The 20,308-nt window shown below is 55.1% G+C and overlaps 8 protein-coding genes across 8 annotated transcripts in view; 4 read left to right on the top strand and 4 right to left on the bottom strand.

Moving 5' to 3' along the window:
- Window positions 1-270: 270 nt before the first annotated feature.
- On the top strand, window positions 271-2,021 carry CHGG_01318 (uncharacterized protein; the record flags this gene model as incomplete). Its single annotated transcript, XM_001220538.1, has 2 exons — window positions 271-696; window positions 834-2,021. The coding sequence occupies 2 exons, from the start codon at window positions 271-273 to the stop codon at window positions 2,019-2,021; spliced, it is 1,614 nt and encodes a 537-aa protein (XP_001220539.1).
- Window positions 2,022-3,184: 1,163 nt separating this feature from the next.
- Window positions 3,185-4,778, bottom strand: CHGG_01319 (uncharacterized protein; the record flags this gene model as incomplete). Its single annotated transcript, XM_001220539.1, has 2 exons — window positions 3,185-3,235; window positions 3,309-4,778. 2 exons carry the CDS (start codon window positions 4,776-4,778, stop codon window positions 3,185-3,187), a joined length of 1,521 nt encoding a protein of 506 aa, XP_001220540.1.
- Window positions 4,779-7,844: 3,066 nt separating this feature from the next.
- Window positions 7,845-8,704, bottom strand: CHGG_01320 (uncharacterized protein; the record flags this gene model as incomplete). Its single annotated transcript, XM_001220540.1, has 3 exons — window positions 7,845-7,986; window positions 8,155-8,414; window positions 8,504-8,704. The coding sequence occupies 3 exons, from the start codon at window positions 8,702-8,704 to the stop codon at window positions 7,845-7,847; spliced, it is 603 nt and encodes a 200-aa protein (XP_001220541.1).
- A 598-nt stretch (window positions 8,705-9,302) lies between these two features.
- CHGG_01321 (uncharacterized protein) lies at window positions 9,303-14,274 on the bottom strand (the record flags this gene model as incomplete). Its single annotated transcript, XM_001220541.1, has 4 exons — window positions 9,303-11,811; window positions 11,867-12,666; window positions 12,811-14,067; window positions 14,125-14,274. The coding sequence occupies 4 exons, from the start codon at window positions 14,272-14,274 to the stop codon at window positions 9,303-9,305; spliced, it is 4,716 nt and encodes a 1,571-aa protein (XP_001220542.1).
- A 232-nt stretch (window positions 14,275-14,506) lies between these two features.
- Window positions 14,507-15,581, top strand: CHGG_01322 (uncharacterized protein; the record flags this gene model as incomplete). Its single annotated transcript, XM_001220542.1, has 5 exons — window positions 14,507-14,657; window positions 14,711-14,914; window positions 14,987-15,105; window positions 15,171-15,336; window positions 15,406-15,581. The coding sequence occupies 5 exons, from the start codon at window positions 14,507-14,509 to the stop codon at window positions 15,579-15,581; spliced, it is 816 nt and encodes a 271-aa protein (XP_001220543.1).
- Window positions 15,582-16,168: 587 nt separating this feature from the next.
- On the top strand, window positions 16,169-17,805 carry CHGG_01323 (uncharacterized protein; the record flags this gene model as incomplete). The annotated part of the gene is made up of 4 exons (XM_001220543.1): window positions 16,169-16,343; window positions 16,413-16,671; window positions 16,742-17,486; window positions 17,554-17,805. The coding sequence occupies 4 exons, from the start codon at window positions 16,169-16,171 to the stop codon at window positions 17,803-17,805; spliced, it is 1,431 nt and encodes a 476-aa protein (XP_001220544.1).
- A 611-nt stretch (window positions 17,806-18,416) lies between these two features.
- Window positions 18,417-19,112, top strand: CHGG_01324 (uncharacterized protein; the record flags this gene model as incomplete). The annotated part of the gene is made up of 3 exons (XM_001220544.1): window positions 18,417-18,669; window positions 18,719-18,788; window positions 18,968-19,112. 3 exons carry the CDS (start codon window positions 18,417-18,419, stop codon window positions 19,110-19,112), a joined length of 468 nt encoding a protein of 155 aa, XP_001220545.1.
- A 294-nt stretch (window positions 19,113-19,406) lies between these two features.
- The window catches only part of CHGG_01325 (uncharacterized protein), a gene marked incomplete at both ends in the record, with an annotated part of 2,625 nt that continues 1,723 nt past the window's right edge, over window positions 19,407-20,308 (bottom strand). The window contains 3 exons of the mRNA XM_001220545.1: window positions 19,407-19,453; window positions 19,617-19,799; window positions 19,858-20,109. Of these exons, the coding sequence (XP_001220546.1) occupies window positions 19,407-19,453; window positions 19,617-19,799; window positions 19,858-20,109 (482 nt within the window). The remainder of the gene's footprint in view (window positions 19,454-19,616; window positions 19,800-19,857; window positions 20,110-20,308) is intronic.

Genomic DNA, 20,308 nt, shown 5'->3' on the forward strand with positions numbered 1-20,308 from the left:
GCCAGGCAGCTCATCTCCGGAGCTGCACTTTTAGGGTTTAATTACAAGTAGGAATCTCCAGGCGCGGGTTTGACATGCCGCGGCTGGTCGCCGGGTTGAAGCTTGGACCAGGGGTGATCCAGTATCACAAGATTATAAGCTTTAACTATCTGGGTCGATAAGGTACAATAAATTCTCGTCTTGGGTACTCAGGGCCTTACTTCATAGGTCTCATCACTCTTTTTCACCTAGGTCTGCGAGTCCCTTAGCTCGGCACAGGAGACAGTGACGATGCGTTCCGGCACGCTCCTTTTCATCTCTCTGGTCAGCATCTTCTTGGTGATCCTGCCAGCAGCGGCCCAGGAGTGCAGCGCCACCAAGAAGTGCGCGACGGGGTGCTGCTCCAAGTTTGGCTTCTGCGGCTTTGGAAAAGACTATTGCTCCCCAGAGGTCTGCGTAGCAGGCTGCGATGCCAAGTTGCAGTGCGACCCGGGCACGTTTGGAGCCGACTACGTCGAGCTCCAGAAGTGCCCCTTAAATGCGTGCTCCAAGTGGGGGTACTGCGGCGCGACAGCTGAATTCTGCACCGACAAGAAGTTCAAGCGCCCGTCGTGCCCCCTCGACAGCACTAAGCCTATGAAGCGCGTCGTCAGCTACTACGAGGGCCGCCCGCCGCCTCTGCCACGCGTTTATGCCCGAGGACGTACCCGCGGGGGTGTACACTGCAGCGCTGTCAACAAGTCAAGTCAAGTCAAGTCTGGCCTCGGACTTGACTTGATCAGCCCCCGACTTGACTTGACTTGGAAGACTTGCCAAGAAAGAGCTCGGATACGGTTATTCCAAACCCGAAATAGATACAAGTACAAGATGGGGCCTCCGAAACTGTCATGGGGCCACAGCGCTCCCAAATAGTTCCCCACGGGGGAGGCACCAGCCCCGTTAAACCAGAAGGGTCTGCCAGGTTCCTGGGAGTCTGGTTGGACTGGAAACTCAACTGGAAGGCCCACTTGGTGGCGGTGAAGAAAAAGCTGAGGACCCAGAGCTATGCCCTGTCGAGGATCGTGGCAAAGACATGGGGAATGGGGCTAGCCAAAGCGCGAGAAGTGTACACAAAGTGCATCCGGTCGGCGCTGGGCTATGGCGCATCATCGTTTCACATCCCCACGGATGTGGGAGGCGAGCCGGCAAAGATAGGCATCACTAAGGCCCTCGGGAAGGCCCAGAACAAGAGCTTGCGGATTGTGGCGGGAGCCTTTAAGTCTACCCCCATCCGTAACCTCGAGACAGAGGCATGGGTACCACCATTGGACTTGTACCTAAACAAACGGCTTGCAGATTTCGAAAACCGACTCCAACGACCCGATCTGGACGACGGTCGAGGCGGCAAGAAGACAGCGGCGATCGTTGTCCTCACCGCCTGCCGCAAGATACAGCAGAGACTTAGCTCGAGGAGGGACAACAGGGGCCGACCGCGAACCTTGGGACCTCAAGGGCCTACGGCGGTGGAGAGAGCCGCGGGTACGGTCATGCGCTGGACGGGGGGGATCGTTGATACGAACAGGGCAGTAGAAGAGGCTTGGAAAGCGAGGTGGCTAAAGGAACGGGACGGCAGGGCAATCGCCAGGCCGGCGGACGACTTTGACCATCAGCAGAAGACGTTATTCCGGAACGAAACCCTAAGTAGGCACGACGGTCTCAGCAAGGCGAAGAGCTCACTGCTGATTCAAATCCGGACGGGAGCAATAGGCTTACGGGACTTCTTGTTTACACGGGGAGTCCCGGAGGTACTGACTCCTGCCTGCAAGTGTGGCGAGGGACGAGAGACTGCCGAACACCTGGTAGTGTGGTGTTTGGCCCCACCGTTGACTCGAAGATGGGAGAGAACTGGAATTCGAACACGACGGGACTTTTACTCTGTTCTACACGGCATCAATCCCACGACTGCACGGCTCGCGAGGAGGATCCTCGACTGGGTGATGGACACGGTGAAGCTGCCGATGTACAGGTTAGCCAGGGGTCTCGAGCTGGAAGAGGCGGCCTGAAACGCCCCCGTCCGGAGGCCAGGAGGCCTCCTCTCTTTGTAGACGCAGACTCACCAGAACGCACGTTCCTTGATTGTTGGTATGGGTTTTTCACCCGGCCCGGGAAGTCACGGGTTTCCTGTACACCGAATAGCAGAGGTTCCGGCACGCCCTAGGGCATAGCGGAGTATGAATAATAATAATACATAACTTCAGATCCCGCTCACACACCTGGCAGCTACCATGGTAAGTAGGTAGATAGCTTATTAACGCCCGGTGTAACGGGCTGTGCCCGAGGTGGGCCTCGGTAACCCTCGGCCAGCTCACGTCCAAGCACGGTCCACCGAACCCCTGGATGAAGCCATTCCCAGTTGCCCCACAGCACACCGAACATTCTAGCAATGCGCTCGGGCCACCGCACTCGCGATCATAAAGCAGCCCCATGAGCTGCCAGACTCTCTCGTCTTTCTTTCTCTTCTTCAAGCTTAGTGTACTCGTAGAGTCGTCACCAGATAGTTGCAATATACTCCTGGGACCGTTACACCCGGCGGGTCAACCGAAACGGCAACTATTACAATCTGACTATACATTTCCCAAGACATGTCCTGATCTCCTTGAAATCCGTGGTGGTGGAGAGGGGTGAATCTTCGCAACGGCTGACCGCACGGTCCTTCAAGTGGTGCGCTGTGTGGTGGATATACTGTTGACAGAACCATAAGAGCAAGATAACAAGAACGGAGGAATCTCGTAACATAGCTAAAATCCTTTTAAGGACGGTTTCGGCTCCTTTCCACCTTCAATGCTAATCTCTAAACCATCAGGCCCACTAATGACGGAATACGATTATTCATCATCCCTCCTCATTGCGAACATTTGCTCGAGGAATGTGTCGCAGGAGTCTCTTTCCATGCTCAAAGGCATAGCAACACGAAGTATATCCTTCGACGTCTGTTTTGCTCGAATCTCCATGGGCCGCTGGCCGCAGTAAATCCATTCTAGTTGGGGGAACACGGTGGCATACTTTTCTGCTTCTCGGAGCATGCGGTTGCGATGCGCACGTTCCCAAACCTCTGTGCTATCGGCCTCCGGGCCGTCATTACTACCCTCGTCTCCTGCCATATGCTCAACATCTTCACCCCTGTCTAATTCCGGTCGTTCGAGGGCGCTATTCCGATCCGCCGATGTCACGCGCCGATACTCGTAATACCCCTCCGCAATGGGGCCGGACGCGTCGTCTGGAAGCACGTACGTATCTCGTGAGAACGCAAGCCTTTTGAGCCTTGCCAGTCCTTGTAGACACAATCGTACCGCATTATGGTCGATCAACCACTGGTGACGCCAGCCAAATTGCTCGCCGGCACTTAGGCATAGCTGCTCCAGAGATTCGATGCTGCCAACAGCAGTTAGGGAATCCGCCGAGATAGTAGCCATGTTTGGTTGTGTTCCCGCCGCTGGTTCGCTGACTTCGCTCCATGCTAGCGAAAGGGAGCTTAGGTTCGACCATCTTCCATCAGAGAGTAGTGGAATAAGATGGGAGTCCAGGAGATGGGGGGTGCTTCTCCCAATGGAGAGTTTCCGAACGTGCGGGTGACGTGAAATGAAGTCGATTATCGACTGTACCGTTCCCATGTTCCCGCCATCGAGATATGATATGGCAAGCGTCTCAAGGTCACGAAGGGGTTGGCCGGCCGGCAAACGCTGAAATGGCAGAGAGAGATGTCTCAGCGGTGCAGAAAACAGCGAAGACCAGACTCGTGCATCAGGAATGCTCATGTTTCTGGAGATATCGAGGTACCGGAGATGGGGGAAGAACACGTCTTCATCGAATGAAAGCGAACTATCTCCCATAAAAGCCGCGTAACTCAAGGTCAGACGCCTGAGAGTCGTGCTACAGCGCTGTAGGAGGGTTTGTATGAAGGGTGACAAGCTTCTGTTCTCCCAGCAAGCGGCATCGCCATCGCTGCCTGTCTCGCTCCTATGAGACCGTTCGTTGGCGCAGAGGTCTACTTTTAGAGAGAGCGACTCCAATGGCACGACAAGCGGCGCGAGTGGCGGCTCGAGGCGATACATCTCTCCAATGTGAACTCCGGCCAGCCTAAGGTGCCGAATAGGCAGATTTGTAACAGTCCCAAAGAAGGCGCTATCGAGACACAGTCGATCATGCCACAACAGCGCCTCTAGGTGGGGCATTGCCAATTTCATGGCGATCTGGACGGGATCGCGGTAAATCGAAATGTACTCATCAGTCGCTTTCTTGGACAATGCGATGCGATGCTCCGAACTGAGACGGTTGGCTGCGTCCCCCCAAATGGAATTATAGAGATCGCTATGCGCCTGAGCGACCCAGTCTGAGCGGGGCTTGACCACAACTCTGCGAATGCAAGATCCAATAAACGGCGGCCGCGTGGTGTTGCTTAGATCATCGTGGCCAAGCCTGGCGATCGCCTCCTTCATGAGCTGGAGCAACAAGCGCCTTGAATTTGGGCTGTAATCGAAGTAGACCTTGGCGAATTGGCAGGAGCGAGCTAACTGCCTGCAGTCGCTATTCACCAAGGCGAGGGAAGAAAGGGCAGCTTTGTCATCTGCTATTAGATCCATAATGTTCCCCAAGATCTCGGGTGGCAGTCGGCACAGAAGGAGACTCGTCGACCCAATGGGGCGGCCTTCCATGACTTTCGGAAGCAAGAGAGGCAATATCTCATCCTTATCTTTACCGAATTCGTCGGCTTCAACGCCGGAAAACGAGAACATCATCATTTCAGCAACGTCGTGGTTCATTGTGATGAAGGATATTGATGCGTTGCTGGTCGTGCGAGTGGATGGGTGGGTGGACGAGAAGAGGTGGCGGAATACTTTCAGGTGCCCCGCGTTCACGCGGCAACGGCAATGAAGAGATGAGGCCCAGATCAGGTGTGGATCAATTGCTCTTCCGACCCGGAGCCTGTGCGCACGGGCGGCATTTCACAACACCGCGCCAGGTTCACGCCGCCACGATCTCGCTCTTGTACGGCAGCCCATCCATCGGTGTGCGGTTCCCTCGAGCCGGTGCCTGGCTCGACAGACAGGCCTTTGTTATCGGTTCTTCGTCTTCATGGGGCGGCCATCCGGGGCAAAGTGCGTACGACGGAACACCGGCGTATGCAGGTACTCCTTCCAGGAAATCTCAAGGTGGGCATCAACTCAACTCACTTCAACTCAACTCAACTCAACTCAACTCAACTCAACTCAACTCAACCCAACTTATGCAAAAAAAAGGCCCAACTCAACCCAACTTCGGGGCCGGGTTGAGTTGGCGAGTTGAGGTACATTGAGGCCAAGACCCCTGGAAATTCCTCGTGGCACTAGTCTGTTTTGGTGTTCGTGTCATTGCCCAACAGCGCTTCGGCACCGGATAAACCTGGTATCCGGAAACAAACAAAGCAATTTGGCTGCCCTCCTACTTTTTCGGCCCTTTTTGGTGGTGTTGCAGGCCAATCGAGTCTTCCCTGCCGCGCGTACCTGGGGGGCAAGCCGACTGCGACCTTCCTGTCCTTACTATGTACTGTGCCTAACCACCTACTGAACCCACTATGCCTCCCTCCGTTGCTTCTGTTGCCGACACCGACCTCTCGACCGAGCTATTGACTGTCCAGACGTCCTCCGACCGTACGCTAATTACGACTGCCGCAGTTGCCGCGCCGCATCGCCACACTTTCTACGCTCGCCGGCCGGACCCTGCAACCAGGGATGAGCTTTAGGCCTACCTATCTGAAGAACCTCAGGAAATCCACGATGCTGTGGAGTGGTGGTTGAGCCCTGGCAGAAGGAGCGACTTTCCACGCCTTTCCATCATGGCGTTGGACTTGTTGACGATACCGGCGATGTCTTCAGAGTGCGAGAGGGTATTCAGCAGGGCCAAGCACACAGTTGGCCATCAACGCCACCGCCTTGATGATGATGTTATCAATATCGTGGAGAGCCTCAAGCAGTGGAGTCGGCTGCGGTAGGGGTTCTGGTTTGGCTCAGGGGGCTGGAGAGTAGGGTGCTTAGGTCTAGATCAATATTTTTCGCTGTATTACATAAGGTCTTGGCGTTGAGTTGCAACTCGGCAACTCAACTCAACTTGTGAATGGCCTCAATCAACTCAGATGGCCGGAGGCCCAACTCAACCCAACTTCAGGGCCGAGTTGAGTTGAGTTGAGTTGTTGCCCACCATGGGAAATCTCGACCGAAGGTTCGCGGATCTTGGTTTGAATTTAACAGCCCTGTCAGCAAGTCAAGTCTACTAAGTCAAGTCTCCAAGTCAAGTCTCCAAGTCAAGTCAAGTCTGGATCTCCCTCGACTTGACATGACAGACTTGACACTCAGTAGGGTTAGGGTTACGTGTCGTAGATTATAATGCCCAGGTTTTCGTTATCCACGGAGCTTCTCGCCTGAGATTTGAAGTCTAAACATGCCCAAAAGAAAGCGTTTTACCCATTTTTTCAGCTCGAAACTACAGCGGGCCTGTCCTGGCGAGGTTGATATACACGACCAACGCTCGAAATCCACTCTTCCCGCCTGCAATCCTCCCGGAATGGCTCTCGCCCATTACCGACAATACCGCCTCCGCAGTTCCCGATTCTGACGATATTTCCATTGCGCCGAGGATAAATTACGATATCTCCTCGCGCCCTAATGCGACCAGCGCGTTTAACGCGCTCGGCTGTGCCGGGCGCACCAAGAAGAGCCTCGAGGAGCAGATTCGCGATGCGAAAGCTATCACCGACCTCCCCCAACAAGACATCATATTAAGTGCTGAGCCCCACCGTTGACTCGAAGATGGGAGAGAACTGGAATTCGAACACGACGGGACTTTTACTCTGTTCTACACGGCATCAATCCCACGACTGCACGGCTCGCGAGGAGGATCCTCGACTGGCTGATGGACTTGGGGAAGCTGCCGATGTACAGCTTAGCCAGGGGGCTCGAGCTGGAAGCGGCGGCCTGAAACGCCCCCGTCCGGAGGCCAGGAGGCCTCCTCTCTTTGTATACGCAGACTCACCAGAACGCATCGTTCCTTAATTGTTGGTATGGGTTTTTCAGCCGGCCCGGGAGGGCACGGTTTTCCTGTACACTAAATAGCTGAGGGTCCGGCACGCCCTAGGGCATAGCGGAGTATGAATAATAATAATAACTAATAATATATTAAGTGCTGATTCGATGTTCCCTCCATAGGCAAGCTCACCGAGGCAGAAGAAGAAATTGGCGCTATTCTCGTTGACCCTGCAATTCGAAACCTTCGGCTGAAGGCTGATAACGTATACCCGCTGGCACTCGGCATACCATATGATTGAGCGCGCCCTCATTCTCCGCGATCCGCTCACCAAGTTCAGCGCCCGGTATAATCGTTTAGGGAATCTCAGCGACGAAGCTGTACTGTCTTCCGAGGATTGGGCAGTTCTGACAGACGAATACCCACGCCTCGCGAGAATGGCGCTCGAAATACTTTCAATACCTCCCTGTGCAACGGAATGTGAGCGGACCTTCAGCCTCGCAAAGCTCGCGATAGGGTCACAACGACACTCCCTTAGCGACAATACGTTATCAGAATTTTAATGTATACGAAATTGGGCGCGTGGGGAACTATTTGGGAGCGTTGTGGCCTCATGACAGTTTTGGAGGCCCCATCTTGTATCTATATCGGGTTTGGAAGAACCGTATCCGAGGTCTTTTCTTGGCAAGTCTTCCAAGTTAAGTCAACTCTACACAGTAGGGCTGGTCAAGTCAAGTCCGGCTCAAATCCGTCAAGTCAAGTTAAGTCTGGCCTCGGACTTGACTTGACTTGACTTATTGACAGCGCTGACTGTGGTCTTCCTCGAACCGCTATCTGGTCTCCTCGCTCGCTCTTTCTAGCTTGAGGATAGTCTCTCTTATGTCTTTGTCGAGGACGTTCTTGGGCTCGGTAAAGTCGCCGCTGAAGCCATCCAGGGAAAGCTTGGACAACGTTGCTACCAAAGTCGGCGAGCTAGAGAATGATGAGTGCGCAGAGACTTGGGAACTTGGTACGTGTCTGGGTAGCTGCGGGGGCGAGACGCGTATTTGAGGGTCACGGTCGCGATACGTAAGAACAGCAGGGGTGTACATTCTCAAGGGCTAGTCATTTGAATCTGCCCTGTCCTGGCGGAAGTCTCACATTTCATATGGCGACCTTACCGCCCGGCAGTCATCCGGATCCTTCTCGCCTCCATCCCCCGTCCGAAGCCGTTTCTGTTCCTCACAGTAATCACCCCACCACTTCTCAAAGGCCTGCCGACTATACAACCGTGTCGGCGCCCCCCCTCCCTCGCCAAAGAGGTCCAGAATGTAATCGCAGTACATCCACACACCCTCGAGATGGTGCGGCAGTAACGGCTTCTTGTCCTTGCGCGCGGCCACGACGGTGCCGACATGTGACTGCCATGCCGGGGGCGCAAACCCGGAGTTGGGGTCGATGTTGAGGTACGTGACGATCTGGTTGTCGAGGTCAGCGCGGTTGGCGGAACCGCGTGCCTACGCGGTGGACGACCAGCGGGATCCCGATGAGCCCTGGGAGGGAAAGGGACAGCCTGCGAGAAAACGGGATGGTCGGCGGAGATTGTGGTCGCGGACCAAGGCGGAGATCTGATTTTATCGATGTTGCACCGGATAATGACAGCTTGGACTTGGGCGGGCCCCGGAGCGTCGTGTGTTTGCAGCGTTGCCATCGGATGGATGGATGGATGGATGGAATTTATTTCGCCCGGAGGCACTGGGCCTATAGGGCCTTAGCACGCTAGCTACATCCGGATCAGATCGTTTTGCGTTTAACTCGTACAAGCCCCCCTACTTCTTCCCTCTTTCTCGCTGCACCATTTACCTCTTGCCTTGGTTGTTGTTAGCAGATCAGCTTGGAGGCTACTTTCTCCAAGTGTTCAGCGTCCTATCTTCAGCAGCTAAAGCGGGACCTGCTGGTTAAGGCTCGTGGTTGAGGCTCGTGGTGTTGAGTGTCGGCTTCTTCTACTGTGACTGGTTTAGACTCTCCTCTTCATTCAGCTCCAGCCTTCCTGTTGCCATTGCGTATTTGATCGTCGCCCGGACTGCCTTCATATCTGGTGACCAATGCCTTGTATCTGATGGCGCTTTCCCTCCCAGATAGAACGAGAGGCTTCCTCGTCTTGCCACTGTGCATTGCAGCATGTCTTCCCTCAGAGCTGTCCATCTCACGCATCGGAAAAGGAAAGTGTTCCCACTGATTCCCCTCGCTTGTCCACAGGCACAAAGGGTCTGACTTCGACCGCCCCCAATCCTGTCTCAAAAAACCGTTCAGTCTCGCCATTTCCGGTTCGGAGCTGCGCCCAATACGCAGGCCTCCCTTCGCTTCAGCTTGTCATAGAGATCGCGCGTGTGCTTGCCTGGTAGTGCTGCGTCCATGGCCTTTGAGAACTTGCCCACGCTTACAGGTAGAACTCTTGTCGCCCGTTGTCTTTCCATTGCCAGCCTCATCGCGGTAGACTTGGCCTGGGGTATTTGGGAGTCGGGTGTGCGTCCTTGCTTCGACGCTCTCTGGGCTGCTGCCTTGGCATCTGACCCCAGCGCGAAGTCAATCTCCGCTGGTATCCACAGAAAGTTGACCGAGTTCCCTCTTTGTCGGTGCAGCCTGGTCAAGTCGTAAATTTGCCGTATGATGCTTTGGCCGGATTGCTGCCGCGGCTGTCCAACTGCTGCCAGCGCTGACTGGTTCCTAGTGATCACGGTGATGCGCCTGTGGCAGATGCTAGCCGGTAACTTCTCCAGGGCCATTGCGATGGCTGCTAGCTCTGCTGTATATGGGTTCTGCTCTTCCCTTGTCCCAAGAACAACAGCATAGTTTGTCACAGTCTCGCTAGTTCTGTTGAAGAGAGTATCCCGTGCAAGGCCGCCCATGCCAACAATGCCCTTCTTTACGGATGAGCTGGTTGCGATCACGATTCCCGAAATTTTGTTGACCATCTCGGCCGCCTTCCCTCGATCGGCTTCGAGCGTCGGTCGTAGGCGAGGTACCCAGGGCGGGACGGCGTATTCCTGGATTGTCTCCATCCGGTCAACTCGTACTCCTTCAGCCACGCGGGCAATTTTCTGCAGCGGAGATACGAATCGTACGGTGGTCCGGACTTTCTTCATGGCAAGGGGATGCGTTCCGGGCAGCGTGTGGATGTTGATCCACAGACTGGCTGCCGCCTGGACGTGTCGTTCTCGTACAGGGTAGATGCTCGCTTCAGCTTCCACCACGGCTGTTGCCGCGGTTCGAAAGGCTCCCGTGATGGCCAGGGCCCCGATCTTCTGCGCCCTGTTCAGCCAGCTCAGTGCTTTTTCCCCGCACGCATGCATCCAGACATTGGCAGCGTAGTCCATGACCGGGGCTACTGTCGCAACAAATAGCTGTCTCGCTGTCCGCGGGGAAAGCATCTTCAGCCTCTTCAGGGCCAGAGCGGCTGCGAGGCCCTTAGCTGCCGTCCTAGCAATGTGCTGCTTGTAGCGGAGTTCGCGATCCATCACGACACCTAGGATTTTCGCACTTTCCTTCGGTTTGACCACTTCGCCTTTGACCGAGAACGGTTGTTCTGAAAATCGCTCCATGTTCCTCGTGAAGTGTATGATGGCTGTCTTTTCGCCTTCAAACTGCGCACCGCTCCGTTTCTCCCAGTCAAGGGCTTTGTCGATGATAGCTTGGATTCCAGTGCGGTTCGACTCCGCTGACGGGCCCGTTACCCAGGCAGTGTAGTCGTCCACGAAGGCAATTGCGCCTCCGTTCGCGTCGATCTTGTGCTGCACTAGGTCGGCGTTGAAGAAGAGGAACAACACTGGAGACAGCGGCGATCCTTGCGGAAGACCCGCTTGGGGCAGCTCTTGCCGTCCAGATGTGAACCCGTTTACGGCAATGGTCGCTGTGCGCTTGGAGCAGAAGGCGTCGATCCACTTGACCAGGGGTTCAGGTATCCCTCTTGCCTTGAGCCTCTGGAGAAGCCTGTCTTTGAAGACCCCATTGTATGCGCCCTTGACATCGAAGCTGATCAAACTGAGCACCTTCCTAGCTCTCCATGCTTTGTAGATGTGTTCCTGAAGCAGAAGGAGAGCCTGTTCGGTCGAGCGTCTCTTCCTGGCTCCGAAGTGGTTGGCGGGTAGAAGGCCGCAGGTCTCCACAGCATGGGATAAACGCTCCGCAATGACTGCCTCCAGTATCTTACCCAGCGTGGAGAGCAGCGAGATGGGTCTCCAGGACTTGGCTAGAGTGTATTCGCTCTTCCCTGGCTTCTTCAATGGGATGATCTTGGCATTCCTCCACTGGCTGGGGATGTCGCCGTCTCGAAGCGACGTCCGGAATAAATGGAGCACCCTGTCTTTGACCACTGGCCAGAGCTGTCTCCATACCATTGCCGGTAGACCGTCTTCCCCGGGCGCCTTCCATGGCTTAGCGGACAGGACCTTTTGTTCTATCTCCTCCATTGTTAGGTCTGGCATGTGTACCGGCGCCCGTTGAGGTCGTTGGCCCTCGTCTTCGATTCTCGCTGGCAAAGGTGGGAAGAAGGCGGTGAGTAACTCCTGCGCTTGTTCTGCTTTACCCTCCGTGATGGAGCCATCGGGTCGGACGAGCGGGGGTATCTTATCGCCCATCGTGCCGCTGCCGGTTTGCAGATACTTCGTTGCTTGCCAGATGTTAGCGTCATCGGGCCAGGAAGTCGTTCCAATGCGAACTCTTCTGTCTGCGGATGGCGTCGTGGTACTCTTTGGCTGCCATCCTGGCTCGTTGTTCGAGCTCTGGTGCTGTTTGCCCAATCCTACGTCGAGATCTCGCCTGGTTTCTCCAAAACGTGTATGTCTGGCGAAGCCGTGTCAGGTCTGTTGTCCACCACCGCTTGGCGTATGGTGAGGGCTTGGCTTTAGGTGTCAGGCCGTAGACCGCCTCGGTTACCGCTGCCATGAGCCTGTCCGTCTGCTGCTGGACATTGCCGTCCCAGGGGATGCGTTCGAGGTTTGCTGCCACCCTAGTCCTAATTTCCGCCCAGGGCGCGTTCTTGAAGAGGAACCTCGTCTCACTGGGACGGTCCTCCACCGTGGTGTCAAAAGCTGTCTCGATTGCTCTGTGGTCTGAGCCATGGTCGCAGGGGTGAATCGTGCATCTGAGTAGTTGGTCTGCTAGTTCTGCAGAGGCCAGTACCAGGTCGATTGTGCTCTCAATGTCGCCTGACTGCCACGTCTTCGTGCCTCTTGGGAGGAGGCTGCAGAGGGAGTGTTCGTCCATGAGGTTGATGATGCGGTCTCCCTCGCCTTGTCTCCGTGGTGAGACATCGTCCCCTCCCCAAAGCTGGTCGTGGCGGTTGAAATCGCCCGCCAGTATGATGTCCGTTCTCGTCCCTGTTCCGTTTCGAAACCTCTTAATCATTAGGTCAATCTCCCTCATTGCATCTTCCAGTGCTTCGTCACTACCACCCTCCACATACACTGCCACCATCAGCACTGCCCGGTCTGGGAGCCGGATGCGTGCTGCGGTGAGGTCTGCCAACGGCACTGGAATCTGCTCGACCTCTATATCGCTTCGTACCATAGCATGCTCCGAATTGGCCACGTGGCTTCTCGTCTTGTCGTTGGTATCAGCTTCGTCCAGTTGTGATGACTCATTGGGACCGTCGTCACCGAGCCTTCGATCAGCCTGGCATATGGTTCAGAGATGGCCAGCACTGCGAAGTCCTTGAGTCCCTCGTCGTTTAGCAGACTCTGCTGCACTTCTCTCCGTTTGCGGACGTTGAGCTGAAGGATCTTAAGCGTCTTGGGCCCCATTGTTCAACCAGCGTACCCGACAGTTCTTGCTAAATGACTCGTGTGGTCCTCTGCATAGCACGCACTTCAGGACCACGGACTGACACGTCTTGTGGTGGTGACCCTGTTCCGCACACCTTCCGCATCTTTGCGGCTTTTTGCAGGCGAAGGCCTTATGGCCGATCTCCTGGCATCTGTAGCACTGGGTTGGGCCTTCCCGGGGCGCGAAAACGGTCGTGTAAGCGGATTCTCCGGCGAGATGGAAGTAACGCCCGTCTAGAAGTCGCCTTGCTTCGCTGCCCTTCGTCACGTAGACAACCATCGAGCCGTAGGCCTTGCTTGTATCCTTCCTGCTGAGCCAGGCAATCTTCGCAATGTTGACGTCGTTCTCTGTCCCTAGCTCCTCTGCGGCTCCCGGCAGGATGTTTCCGTCCGCATCGAGGACCGCTGTTCGGTTGGCATTGTCTACCCTCACCGGGTACAACTGGTCTCTCAATACCCGCACTCCAGGAACACTGATCTTCACTGCCGCTTCCTTGACGAGCTGGACCTCGCCTTCGTCCCTGCAAATTACTCTGACTCGGTCCGGGTTTCGGGCCTCCTTCACAACCGCAGCGCAACGCCAGTCTCCCATGCTTTCCTGTGCCCTGGCCTCTGTCTCGATTGCCTTTCTAATGTCCGCCACCTGGACGTTTCCCTTCTCTTTCTCCTCCACCCTAGATGTATCGATCGTACAGAACAACGTGTCGGTAAAGGATGAAGGCGTCGTGTTTCGCGAGGAGAGGGTGCGCACACCGCTTGGCTGGCTTGATGGTGGGGTGCGAGCGACTTCGGCGTATGACCCTCTTGCGCTTGGTTGGGACGAAGCCATGGCTACCGGGTTGCGTTGAAGGGTATCAATCTGATCCCGCGCTTGTCTCAGTTCTTCAGACAGCTGGGTCCTGGTGTCTGCAAGTTGGCGATGTAGTTCTTGAATCGCGTCGTGCTGCTTGCAAATCACCTCGCGTAGTTCGCCAATCGTGTTTCGCTGCTCGGTAATCATTCGGTACATTTCGTCTCGTTGTTCGTTGATCGCCTCCAGGAGCATCTGTATACCTGACTTCCCCGTCTCGATCCGGCTGTTGGCTCCATATAGAATCCCAGACGCGCGTGCTCCTCGCGTCGTAACCGCCCGCGTGGTCTCGCTCGCCGCTCTCCTCGACGTGGTAGCCACGTCCTCGAGCGATTGCATGGCTTCGCGAGCTTTCGCGCTCGGTTTCAACGCGCGGCTCGGTCGTCTCGGCGAAGGTGGTTGCTGAAGTCGATACTCGGCCGCGCTCCCCAACAATTACAAACCTTTCGCCCAATTTACGAGGAGAGCATCGGTCGATATTGTGATGGAGGTTATCACCCTGTTCGGATCGGAGATTTGTTCAGCGATATCAAGTACCGAATCGTGAGCAAGCTGGGTTTTGGCGTTTACTCCACTGTTTGGCTTGCTTGCAACACGCAGTAAGGCCATTTCGCCTGCACGCCCCATGTAATAAGGTAGCCGGTGAACTCCTAACGCCAGGTACATATAGGTCGAAGGGGCATGTTGCACTTAAAGTTCTCACCGCCGACTCTTACGGGCGCCAGCACGACACGTTTGAACTGGATATCCTGGGGTATATCAAGTCCCAGACACCCTCACCCCACCTCGGGTCAGGCCACATTCTCGGGCTCTCGGACAAATTTGGGCCATCACGGTCCCCATGGAAACCACCTCTGCCTCGTCTTCAAGGCGATGGGCCCCGATATGTCCAAATACAGACGGCTGTTCCCCAAGCAGAGGATTTCAAATATCGAGGCAGCTACTTCTTGCCCTCTCCTACCTCCACGACACTTGCCATGTCATACACACGGGTAAATGATACGCAACACCCTGCTTTCAAAGAGGCTGACTTTTCAAACGTTAGATATCAAGCCGCAGAATATTCTAGTGGAAAAGCCGGCGATCAATACTATGTTCGAGCAAGCGCCATCCGAGGTATTTCTGCCCGAAGACACGCCGCAGGGCCCACCAGGCGATTTCTACATGGAATCAACCCAAATATCCTCCGCTGAGGAAGATCTTACACAGCCAACCGACCTGTCCGTCAGACTCGCCGACTTTGGAACCTGTGAGTGCCTGACCCGACCCCCAATGCGAAGACGACGCCTCACAGGACAATGCTGACAACTGCCCTCCACAGCAAGTTGGTTTGACCGGCATTTGACCGAGTGGATTCAGCCGCAGATGCTCCGGGCGCCAGAGGTGATTCTCGGCGCGGACTGGGACTACAAAGTTGACATTTGGAACCTGGGCTTGGTTGTGAGTTTCAACCTTCTCTTTGTTGGCAACCAATCGTGGGTCTAACATCCCTTTTTGCCCTGTAGCTATGGGAGCTTACTGAAGGGCAACTTCTCTTTGACGGGAGCTGGACCCCGGCGGCGCCCTACAGCGGCGAAGCTCACTTGGCGCAAATGACGGCGATTCTAGGCGAAATGCCCAGCTCTCTTCTTGCGCGGTCCAAGAGACGGGACCAATATTTTGACTCGAAAGGTATGGTCTTGTTCACTTGAGTCTCTTGATATCAATGGTAATCACTGGCTGACACGGGACATGACACAGGCCACCTCTTGAAGTCGTCTTTTCCGCCATGCTCCCTGGGGCAGTTCAGCAAGGTGCCCAATCTTTCGGAAGCCGAAACGAAGGCGTACTTGGATTTCATCAAGTCCATGATCAGGATGGATCCGGAGCAGCGGCCTGATGCGAGCGAGTTGTTGGAGTCCCCTTGGTTGAGGTAAAGATGATGCTAGGGAGGGGGTAGTATTCGAAGTACCTTACCTAGGTAGGTAGGTACCCTGAGCACTTGGAGTCGCCAAGTCTAAAAGAAGTAGCAAAGCCCGGATTTCAAGTGCCAAGGCGGACTCGCCAACCACCGAGGCTACACTACCTATTTCCGATAACCCTTTCAGGCTCTCCCCCGTAGCTGTGAGCACTCCGGAAGGAGACCAGGAAAGCTGTCCCGATCCGTGCCCCATTCCGTTGATTATTCCGGCCAAGGCCGTGCGATTGGATCCTGGAGAAATTCTCCACGAATGCACCATTGTGTTTTGTAGACGTCTGCGGCACCATGGCCCAGACAAGTAGACGCGGAGCTCCATGCTCCGACATTAACCCAAAGGCCCCACTCCCAAGAACACGAAGGGATCTGTTTGCCTTACCAACGTTGTTGACGTATGTACGAAGTACGTCCAGGTAGTGACGGGAAGGTTGGACATTGATATAAGGGATTAGTTAGAAAGCGTCTATACGAATACTAATACTGCCCTGCCCCCCTTCTTGTGAACCTGGCTCGGTACCGGCAACACTGGATTGGTTAACGTCCACAATGGCCAGGGCTCTCAAATACTTGCTCTACGGAGTTGCTGCCTTTGCCGCGGGCACGAGTGCGGCTCCTGTGTGCTCTGCTCCCGGCGGCGGCGGTGCGAGTCCTCGGGTATTCGAGGCTGAAGATGCCACCCTGGGCGGGACAACCGTCGACACAGCCCAGGCTGGGTTCACTGGTGAGCTTCACATTCATGATTCGTCCACGCAGCTTCGGGTACTGATACTTAATTTAATCGTACGCTCAGGCACCGGCTATGTGACTGGCTTCGAGGACGCCACCGACAAGGTGACCTTCACCATCGACAGCGAGACCACCCAGCTGTACGACCTCAGCATCCGCGCGGCCGCCATCTACGGCGAGAAGCGGACCACGGTGATTCTCAACGGCGGCGCAAGCAGCGAGGTGCTCTTCCCGGCGGCAGACACCTGGGCCGACATTGCCGGCGGGCAGCTCCTGTTGAACGCGGGCGATAACACAGTCGAAATCGTCAGCAACTGGGGATGGTACGTCCCCCGGCCTCTTCACCTCAAGAAATAATACCCCCCAACCAAACTAACAAAACAAAACCGCCAGGTACCTCATCGACTCGATCACACTCACCCCCTCCGCCCCGCGCCCCGCGCACGACATCAACCCCTCGCCCGTCAACCCCTCCGCCAACGCCGACGCCATCGCCCTGTACAGCTACCTGCGTTCCATCTACGGCAAGCAGATCCTCTCCGGCCAGCAAGAGCTCTCCTACGCGGACTGGATCGCCGAACAGACGGGCAAGACGCCCGCGCTGGTGTCGGTCGACCTGATGGACTACTCGCCGTCGCGCGTCGAGCGCGGCACCGTGGGCACGGCCGTCGAGGAGGCGATCACCCACCATGAGAGGGGGGGTATTGTGTCGGTGTTGTGGCATTGGAACGCGCCAACGGGGCTGTATGATACCGAGGAGCAGCGGTGGTGGAGTGGGTTTTATACGGCGGCGACGGACTTTGATGTTGAGGCGGCGTTGGCGTCGACGACGAATGCGAATTATACGCTGTTGATTCGTGATATTGATGCGATTGCCGTGGAGTTGAAGAGGCTGCAGGCGGCGGAGGTGCCGGTGCTATTTAGGCCGCTGCATGAGGCCGAGGGGGGTTGGTTCTGGTGGGGAGCGAAGGGGCCTGAGCCGGCGAAGAAGCTGTGGGGGATTTTGTACGAGCGGTTGACGGTTCATCATGAGATCAATAACTTGATCTGGGTCTGGAACTCGTTGGCGGAATCGTGGTATCCCGGTGATGATACCGTGGATATCCTGTCGGCGGATGTGTATGCTCAGGGTAATGGGGTGAGTGAACGTCCTAGTCAGGGGTTAAAGGTGTTGAGAAGAAGTTGGAAGCTAACCGCATTCGCAGCCCATGTCAACCCAGTACAACCAACTTATCGAGCTTGGGAAGGACAAGAAGATGATTGCCGCGTCAGAGGTTGGCGCTGCACCCCTCCCCGACCAGCTGCAGGCTTACGAGGCACACTGGTCGTGGTTCGCTGTGTGGGGTGACACCTTCATCAACAATCCCGACTGGAACTCGCCGGAGAACTTGAAAACGGTAGGATATCTTCCGGCCCAGAGTATCATTCGCGTAGGAAGTTTGGACGCTAACAGATAGCAGATCTATACTAGCGACTACGTCCTCACCTTGGACGAGATCCAGGGCTGGAGGGGCTAAAGTGGTTGACATGCTCGGCTAGAGATTTCCCATGCCGTCGGCGGACCTCGGCGTCTCGGCAGTCTTGGCCGCTTAGTTATCAAGCCTTGTTGCTTTCCGGATCGAGTTAGTTGTGTGGTTGTACAGATTACGCATATCGGATCTCGAATCAAGATGATGCCCTTGGCAAGATGGAGTTCACCCCATTCGTCCCACCACAACTGTCTACCCCTGCTTGGCACTCAAAGTTCGGGCAACTTACCCATACAGCCGGGAAGGGGGGCTGGACTTACCGGGCGGAAAGGATGGTGGACGTCGGTAAACTCTTCTCGGACCCCCAATTCGATATTGTCCAGCGCTCTCCACGATACAACCGGGATTGCTCGCCGTGGTGAATTACCGGGAGTACTGGGTGCTACGAACTGTCCTATAAAAGAGGTCCGCAACGGCTGGCCTTATGCTTTTATCTCCTTCTTTTCCACTTATATGTTGCTGCGAATCTGCAAATCCCAGGAGCCCGGTTGTCTGTACTGCCTGAATTCGGAGGATCACAAATCATCTGTCATATCAATATGCAACTCATTTCTCTTTTTGCCCTATTGGGTGCCGCAGCCGTAGCTGTCGGCCAGGTTACCGGACCCAACGTCACAACCGGAGCGCTTGGAGACGCAAAGGAGGTCCGGAATAACCCCGTCATCGGAGAGACCTGGGTTTCCACCTTCAACTCGGATGCGGTCAGGGGTACCGTCAAGGCTGTTGCTCACACTGTAGGCATCAACTACACCCTCGATGTGACCGGCTTGGTGGTGGATAAGGGGCCATACAGTATGTGGATTGGGCTAAAACGGCGGAGAGTGTACTAATCTTGTCTTAGAGTACCATATCCACGTGCGTGCTACTCCAGAGAGCGGCAACTGCACTGAGACCGGCGGTCATCTCGACTCGTACGTGCGCGGAGACACCTCTCTTGCGAAAGCACGATGCTCAGACCTGCGAAGTGGGTGACCTGTCGGGCAAATACGGCACGGTGGTTGGGTTGGCTGTCAAAAAGCAGTAAGTGATACACCGTGACGTGGTTATGGTAAGAATCAGGATTGTCTTGCTCACTCGGCCAACGTTTAAGCTTCAACGACAAGTACACGGCCTTGAACCCCATCCAACTCGGCTACATCGGCGACCGGTCCATTGTGTTCCACGATAACACTGGTGCTCGTATAGCCTGCGCGACGCTGAAAAAGGTGGAAAAGGACGACGACACATGCCATTAAGGGTGGACGCGTATATGTGGTATTCCCTTGAACATGTTTGGTCACCTTGCCTTCCCCCGAGTTTCTCCATTTTTCTTCCGAGCTCGTGAATTTCCGACACAGCGGCACATGTCGCCAAGTCGCAAGTCCATAGTGAAATAGAAAATAAACGCCCTTTTCTTGCTCACAGAAGCCCTGTGCCTGTTCATAGAGGTCCGGAACCGGTAGGTAGCTGTGGGGATAGGAAACCACCCGACGCCCGGTGATAGATGTAACGGAGATGGAAATGGACTTCCTAATGGTAACTTCCGAAGACTACGCCTCGACCCGACGAACGACCAACTTCCCGTCAGGAGCACAAGCTGTGATATTGAATGCATCCATCACTTCATATTTACCTCCATCTAGCTCAAGGTGTGAACGTGCCACCAGAGCAAGGACCCAACACTTCAACTCTGCTTCTTATTAGCCATGGTCCTCTGGAGCCAGATGCTTCACAATGGCAAGAATGATTTATAGACGTACCGTTAATGGCAAGGAATCGACCGGGGCAAGCCCATCGCCCGAGCCCAAACGCGGGATATTCTAGGCCTGTCGTTGTTGCTGATTTTCCGGTGCTAACCCACCGGTCTCCGATGAACTCGTTGGCGTTTTCCATGAGGTTTGAGTTCCGATAACACTGATAGGTAAAAGGGAAAACGAGTGAGCCTACGGAAGGAGACTGTATTAGTAAATCCGAAAGGTTCCTTTCCATTAGCCGACCTACCCTTGGGTATTGTGAACCCGTCTAGCTCGACATCTTGAACGCACTGTCTCACTGCATTCACGCTGTCCCCTTTCGTCCGCAAAGCTTCGCGAATGAAAGAGTCCGTGAGAACGGCGTTTTGCAAGCCTTCCAGTTTGAAGGCACCTCCAGTTTCGATAATGGATGTGGCCTCCTTGCGGATAGATTCTTGAGAATCTGGATGCTGAGCGAGAAAAAAGGTGACCCAAATCATGCTGACAATTCTGATGAGACCTGTCAGCCATTATGGTCACGTTAAAAAGTGCTGAGAAACATAGACGTACGTTTGATGCGTGGGCCCTAAACATGACCGGTCAAGACCAACACCATGTTCCAGACTTTGGGCCGAAAAAGAAGAGCTTGGCCACCTTTGACCGTGGATCGACGTGACAAGTACGAAAGGATCCGTGCTATCCTGTTTTATTTGTTAGTC

This window comes from Chaetomium globosum, genomic scaffold (assembly GCF_000143365.1).
Source record: "Chaetomium globosum CBS 148.51 scaffold_1 genomic scaffold, whole genome shotgun sequence".
NCBI classification, from domain to species: Eukaryota; Fungi; Ascomycota; class Sordariomycetes; order Sordariales; family Chaetomiaceae; genus Chaetomium; species Chaetomium globosum.